The sequence below is a fragment of the Panthera onca genome, chromosome C2 (genome assembly GCF_046562875.1).
Source record: "Panthera onca isolate mPanOnc1 chromosome C2, mPanOnc1 haplotype 2, whole genome shotgun sequence".
In the NCBI taxonomy this organism is placed as follows: domain Eukaryota; kingdom Metazoa; phylum Chordata; class Mammalia; order Carnivora; family Felidae; genus Panthera; species Panthera onca.
The window spans coordinates 80,165,874-80,173,565 of record NC_138347.1 but is presented as its reverse complement, the minus strand read 5'-3'; the positions used below and the strand labels follow the sequence as shown (position 1 = coordinate 80,173,565).

The 7,692-nt window shown below is 52.8% G+C and overlaps 1 protein-coding gene across 1 annotated transcript; it reads right to left on the bottom strand.

Annotated features, from left to right (window-relative positions):
• Positions 1-1,264: 1,264 nt before the first annotated feature.
• On the bottom strand, positions 1,265-4,703 carry RTP2 (receptor transporter protein 2). Its single transcript, XM_060637960.1, has 2 exons — positions 4,431-4,703; positions 1,265-1,781 (listed from the first exon to the last, which is right to left on the bottom strand). Exons 1-2 carry the CDS (start codon positions 4,595-4,597, stop codon positions 1,265-1,267), a joined length of 684 nt encoding a protein of 227 aa, XP_060493943.1. The 5' UTR covers positions 4,598-4,703.
• Positions 4,704-7,692: the final 2,989 nt, after the last annotated feature.

Genomic DNA, 7,692 nt, shown 5'->3' with positions numbered 1-7,692 from the left:
GAGACACATAGCCCCACCAACACCTGAATGATCTACATCCACAGATCTGCCTAATACACCCCTTCTCTCCCCATCCACAGTAACTGGGAGAACCACAGAATTGCCTACAAAGGTATTTTCATTCAGGATGACAGAGGAACATCTCCCTCCATTATGGGTAATTACTGGTGCCATAGCTCATACGTTCCTTCAAAACACAGAAATGTATTCTGGAAGCCCCAAACTGACACACACACACACACACACACACACACACACACACACAGCAAGAGCAAGAGAGACCAAGAGAGCGTCCCATCACCTTGCAGTGAATTTCAACATGTCCTCCCCCCTCCCAGGAAATAAGCTTAGACAACACCGGGACCCACAAATTCCAATCAGCTGACAGTCAGCAACACAGAGGTTACAGATTTATTTGTGTATCTCTAACACACCACACGCCTACCTGTCCCTGCCCCCCGAAGGCTTCCTGCTGCACCTTTAAACCTGTGTCCCTCTCTTATTTTTATGAGCCCACATACGTTTAACTAGTAACTTCAAGCTCTAGTCTAGAAATTTTTATGATGATTTCCTACATCTGCACGCCACAGTATGGTAGCCACTAGCCACATATGGCTACTGGGCACTTGCTACATGGCTGGTGCAACTGAGGAACTGAATTCTGAATTTCATTTCATTTTAATTAATTTAAATTCAAATAGCCACATATTGGCCACCATATTGGACAGTGCAGCTCTAAATGATTCCAGCCAGGCAGGCTCGAGCACCAAAGTAACAATCTGAAACTTTCAGAAGAGTGGGAGTAGACTCTCCAGGAGAGGGACTGAATGAAAATGCACTGAATATTCACGCATAGGGTGGGATCACTGCCCTCTCCGAGGAGAACCGTGGCAGGATGGTCAGAGGCAGCTGAAGACGACCTTGAGATGAAGCCAGGGCAAGACAGGACCTAATGGGGGTCCTAATGGGATGCGGGATATGGAAATGAAGCAAAAGGAGGGGTCGGGATGGATGTGGAGGAAGTGGAGGGAGAAGATACCTCCCTGTGGGTTTATTTACTACCACCAGGCCTAAATCCTCCCTAGACCCTCTCCCCCTCCCCCATCACTATACATTTTAATGGCAGGACCATTAAGTATCTCCCAGAACAAACCTCCCATTCCATGGAGGAATAAACTGAGGCCCGGAGCGAGCTGTCCAGAGTCCTGTTGACTCTGCAGAAGAACTGCAGCCAGAACCTTCCCACCCCACGGGCGCAGCTCCACTAAAGGAAGGCAGAGCTGCGGAAGGAGAACTGCAGGTAGACAATGAGCAGGCAGAGGGCGGCCCCGAAGAGGCACCAGCGAAGCGAGAAGAAGCTGTAGCCGGAACCCTCCTGGGCGCTTGGCTTGGAGGCCCCTGAGAAGGTGCAGGTGGTGGCCTCCTCCTCCAGCAGCTTCTCGCTGGGCTTCCAGTGCACGACGCCCTCCTGGCAGGCCTCGCAGAACTCGCTGCGGTGCGGACCCGCGTCCGGGCGGCTGGCCACGTGGATGCGGTACTGGCCGCCGTCTTCCTCGTAGCACTGCTCGCGCAGGCTGGTGATGAGGTTGTCCACCAGGCTCTCGATGTTCTCCTCCAGCATGCTCGACTCGTCCAGCCGCGCCGTGCCGCACTCGTGGCACAGCTGCTTGAAGACGCGCATGCGCACCGAGCCCGCCCGCTGCTCGCGGTCCAGGTACATATGGAAGAGGATGACCACGTGGGTCGACTGCCAGGTGTGCCAGCACCAGGAGCAGTGGAACCTGCGGGGAGGGGAGGGAAGGATGCAGAAGGTGGGCCTCCCTCCCAGTGACAGCCTGCCCTGGAGGAGCCCGGAAAGGAAGGGCCCTGTGTGCCTGTGCCTAGAGATAGAGGCGGGTTGTTCACTGCCCCCTGGGCTCCTTAGCGCTCGGCAGGCTCTGCCTCCTCCCACTGAACCCCGCTGGGCCTGGAGCAGTGTCTTCAGAAATCTGGCACTGGAGCTATCTGGCTTCCAGCGGGCTCTCCTGCCTGCCTCCTGCACGCCCTTCTGTGGCCTCAGCTCCGCGTAACCCAATGCACTCTGGACATGCACCTGTGCTCTGCACAGGGCTCACCCCCCACCCCCCAATCTGGGCCTTATTTTTCATGCGTGCATTGCAGAGTAATGGTGTCCAATAAGGCTCTTTTCATTCAGACGTCCCCTGACTCGGAGATGGCTCGCTCATGCCTCTCGCCTGCTGTGGAGAGAAAAGGAGATGCTTCTAACTACCGACCATAGACCACCAAGAATACTTGGGAGAAAAACCACCAAGAATCCAGCAGATGCACTGCTGGATGGGTGATGGGGCAGCAGGGGAGGACTAAGAGACTTTGGTCCCTGTACCATCACAAAGAACATTCTTTTACGCCTTGACAAGTAACCCCTAGACCCTGCTCCAGCCCTGCAACAGACACTGGAAAAGTGGGCTGTAGTCGGCATCCCCCTCTACACACATGCACACTTACATTCAGGCCACTCTGTCAAACTTGGACCCCCTAGAGTCCCAGCCTCAGAGATTGTGGAAGGAAGTGGTCTGGGACTCATCTAGCTGAGCCCCACTCCCTCAGCCCCCACCCAGTGCTTGCACACCTTCAGTAATGGAACACTCATTACCTCCAGGACAGTTTCTTTCAACCTTGAGATGAACCTCTTCCAGGAGGACCCTGTTACAACAGCTTTGTAGTCAGGGGTCCCGTGGACCCCTGACTGTCCTTACTGCTGACCCTCTCTGGGTCCCCTGTACAATGGCTCTGAAGGACCTCTGACAAGGAACTCAAATTCAGTCCAACAGATACCACCTAGCCCCTACTTTATGCCAAGCATCACATAGTCCAGGCTGGGGGGTAGAGATGAGGCCAAGCCTGCCCCCGAGGCCTGGAGCCCACCGACAACACAAGCCCAGAACAGTACCCGGCATAGCTCAAGGCAGGATTGGCCCAAAGAGCAGCCTGACCCCCAGCACGGGGTCCCCACCCTGCTGTGCCAGAGTTGTGGGGCACCAGGATTAATGCATCTCAAGGCTTACAGGGAGAGTGAGCCTGTGCACATAATAAGCACAAGAGTGGCAGTTCTGAAGGCCTGCCTGAGGCCACCTGGGAGCCACAGGTCACCAGCCAGGATAGGACCAGTTGAGACCTGAGGCAAGGAGGAGACACAGGCCCATACAGCTCAGCCCCTAATCCCCTGGGCCCGTGACCCAAGTTTCCAGGCCTTTGCACTCCTCCCAACGGCCACCTCCGGAGCTTCATGTTTTCCGTCTCCTCCTTCTCTGCCTTTTTAATCAAACCAATCCAGAGCTGTTTCCTCTCCCTCAAGCTTCACCTCAGACCTTAAATTTCAAAATATCAGACCTAGCGCAAGGGGACCATAAGGATCATCTGGTTAACCTTTCATTTTATTGAGATGAAAACAGAAGCGGAGAGAAAGAGAGCCATCCATGTGCACACAGCTAGTCAGAGACAGAGTCAGGACCTGGTCTCATACTTATAGGTCTTAGCTCCCCACGGGCAGCTCCCTACCCACAGCCTGCCTCCTGATTCCACCTTCACCAGCATGCTGCACCTGAGGCATTTCACGTACAAACATGCATGAACAATCCAGTCTGTGTGTCCACACCCCCAAAATACAGCCACTTGTCGGCCTCCCTGGGGGTCTAGGGGCATTATCTGTCCTTGAATCAGTGGACCCAGGGAAGAGGCCTGCACAGACCCTGAAGATGAGCTTGAGGCAGCTTGGGCAGGGCCTTCTGTGGTCCTGATCCCAAATCACACCCTAGAAAGAGAGGCATGTGCGTTTCAGATGGACATGTCCCCTGAGCCTATGGATCTCCTTGCACTGTGGAAGTCATGAGGGTCCTATAAAGCATAGGACACTGGGCTCTAAGGTCTTAAGGGAAATCATGCCCAAAGCTAAGTCCTTTGGCCGCTGGCCCATAGACAATAGAGCTGGAAGGGTCTTGATTGGCCAACTTCCTGTATTCAGATCAAATTGGACTGAGTTGACTAACTAGACTTAGGACCGGAGCACAGGCCCCAATCCTAAACTAAAGTTTTCTCAGCGGACCTCATGGCCTCCTCTCTCAGTCCCCACCATTCTTTAAGAGACTACGGAATGTGCAAACATCTAAAATGTCAAAGATTGCAGGGCCGTTGTAGCTCTTCGTTTATTATAGAAAACCAAGACCCAAAGACAGAACACAACTTGTTAAGGTCACCCAGGGAGGGAGTGGTACAGCTGGGATTAGAACCCAGGCCTCTCTGACCCACCTGGAAGTCCTTCTCTGCCCCCTCACCTGAGCTGACCCAGGACCAGGCTCCATTTGATCTCTGCATCTCCACTTGGAAGGTGCCCCCAGGGCTGCCTACAGGCCCCTTCTCCCTGGGCCGCTCACCTGCCCGAGGCATGCTGTTCCAGGTACTGCTTCCAGCCAGGGGCCAGCTCGTTGAGCTTGAGGTTGGGATCCATGATGAGTTCCCAGCTGTCGGCCGGCTTGGCCACCTCCATCTTCTCATAGAAGACTTTCCTCCACTCGCAAGTGGTCAGGCTGGTGGTACACATGGTCCTGTCGGCAGGGATGGAAGTTTCCGTTCAGCCTGCGCGAGAACACAGAAGGAGCCCAGGTAGGTGCAGAGCAGTTCCGTCTCTGCCATCTGAAAATCCTCATCAACCGGACCAGAGGGAACAGGACCCAGCAACCTCCTTTGTCACCCTGGAAGCGGTTACCATGGCAGCTGGGCAGGGAGCCAAGAGCCAGGGCTGGGGAGGAGGGAAGTCCCACAAGAGAGTTCCAGGGCCCTGAACTGGGCTTGGGAGGCAGGGCTGGGTAGTGACACCGAGTGGAAGGAGCAGGCTGGGAGGCTCAGGCCCGGGTCAGACCTATCCAGGCCTTCCAGGATCTCCACCCTCCTACTTCACCTACTGCTCTCCCAGGCATTCTGCACAGCGTGTGCTATGGTAACTGTGACACCCTAGGGAGCCAAAGAGAAACAAGGGATGGGGGGTGCAAAGCCTGCAGGTCGTACACCCCTGATGTGTGGGAACCATCATTCACCGTGCGACAAGCACCAACTGCTTGACCTGTGTGCTGGCCAAGGTGGAAATTCGTTCCCCCTTCATCCAGATCAGGAAACCGAGGTTTACACAGCTCCCAGCGGCCTCATTCTACATTCACATCCAGGCTTTCCAAAGCCAAGCTCATTTGCTCAAATGCATACTGCTCAATGCAGTACTCTTGAGCTCCTGACACATAGGGGTGGGGACAGAAGTAGGATGCCCTTTGCTCAGAAAGATCTCAAGCCAGTTGTGAGATAGAATGCAGTTTAGCACGCTGTAAAAAAGCACAAGAATAACAGTTCAGATGCATAGAGTCATAGAATTGTTAAAGCACATATTTGGCTCCCGGTCCCAAGCTGCACTAAGAAGCTTCTGGAGGAAAAAGGTTGTTCTGTGCTGCAAGCTGCTGCTGCATCAGCTGCTACTGAAAGAGGCCAGGCAATAGGGTACCCACAGGTCCCTCAGGCCCAATTTAAGTACTTCAGAGACGAGGAGGGAACTTGACTCCAAATTTGCATAATCCAGATGAAGACACAGACACCTGGGGGAAGCAGCCCTGGCAGGGAAAAGACCAGGTGGTTGGGCAGCTTGTCTTGGCTCTGCCGTGTGTCTGCTCGGCCTCAGAATCCAAGAGTTTCCCTCAGTGGACTTCTGTCTACCCACCTGCACAGGAGAGGCCGGCTAGATAGCATCTAGGGCCTCTTCCAGAAGTAATCAGCTCATTCTTTTTATTTTTAATTTTTTTAAGTTTATTTATTTATTTGGAGGGGAGAGAGAGAGAGGGAGCGAGAGCGAGCAGGGTAGAGGCAGAGAGAAAGGGAGACGGAGAATCCCAAGCAGGCTCTGTGCCATCAGCACAGACAGAGCCCGATGTGGGGCTCGAACTGACCAACTGTGAGATCATGACCTGAGCTGAAATTAAGGGTCGGACGCTCAACGAACTGAGCCACCCAGGTGCCCCAGCTCATGATTTTTTTTTTAATGTTTATTTATTTTTGACAGAGAGAGAGAGAGAGCGCGCGCGCGCATGCGCGCGCGCGCATGAGTGGGGGAGGGGCAGAGAGAGAGGGAGACACAGATTCCGAAGCAGGGTCTGGGCTCTGAGCTGTCAGCACAGAGCCCGATGCAGGACTCAAACTCACAGACTGTGAGATCATGACCTGAGCTGAAATCGGACGCTCAACCGACTACTGAGCCACCCAGGTGCCCCATCATGATTCTTTAACCTGGAAATCGGATCCCTGGGAATGTGGAGGTGATGAGAGAGCAGAAGGCAGGCTGAGGACAAAGTGCAAGTTAGCACACACCCTCCGCCCCAGGTGGGATGTGTGTGATATTCCTCAGGCACTCCTGGCTGCCCAAGAGCAAAGAAAGGAAAGAAAACAAATGTTTAACTCATAGAGATCATAGAGTCTCCATCAATTTACAAATGTCTTAGTAAATTACAAGAAAAAGACAAACTTATCGATAGCCTAATCTCCAGAAACCCATAGACTCAGTTTCCTGGAACCCCAACATCACGCCTCTATCGTGATACGGGGCACAAAGGCAAGAAGGCGATGGCAAGTAAAATTAAATTTCCTTATAACCTGCATGCAGCCTGCTGACAAACACTTGAGGCAAATACAGAGTAGAGCATTTCTCTAGGAACCCCCTACCTTCCTACTGTCAATGCCTTACTAGAGGGAAAACAACCTTAGCTTGACAATAGCAAGGCCTCAAGTATCTTTTGCATATCAAAGTCCTTCTGGAAGCCTCCCTTTTGACTTTACCTCCCCAACTCCAAAGTATATAACCTGTCAGTCTTCACCACCTCAGTGCAGCTCTTTCTGCCTCAGGGTCCTGTTCCCGCACTTTTATTAAAGCACCTATTTTGCACCAAAGAGGTCTTCAAGAACTCTTTCTTGGCCATCAGCTCCGGACCCCATCATCACCCCAAAACCTCATTAGAGGCACAGACAGGGAATACAGCATTGGAAACATTTCTGGGAACTGGAAGAGACTTTTCAGTGCTGAGTTCCAGTCTTGACACTTGTCTCCAAGCGGTTTTTGTCTTGGATGAGGTCTGGGACAATACCCTTGGGTCATATCTTGGAATGGGAAAGTGTCCCTCTACCAGCTTTGTGCTAGAGATCTCAGAAAGGGCAAAGTTACTTGACCAGGAGCTCTAGAAGAGACTATTCTTTTTTTTAAATGTTTATTTATTTTTGAGAGAGAGAGAGAGAGAGAGAGCGAGCGAGCATGAGTGGGGGAGGGGCAGAGAGAGAGACACACACAGAATCCAAAGCAGGCTCCAAGCTCTGAGCTGTCAGCACAGAACCCGAGGTGGGGCTCGAACCCATGAACTGGGATATCATGACCTGAGCTGAAGTCAGATGCTTAACCAACTGAGCCACCCACACACCCCTCGAAGGGACTATTCTTAAAAATCTGATTTCTTCATTGAGCTCTTTATATCTTGACGTTGAAGTAAGACATCTGAAGCTCAGAAACGGGAAATGACCTGGCCGAAGCTTTAGTAGGGCCGCTCACACCTCCTCAGGGCCAGCTGACAGCGGAGCTGAGACAGGTCAGAGGACCGGTGAGTTCCCAGGAATTGA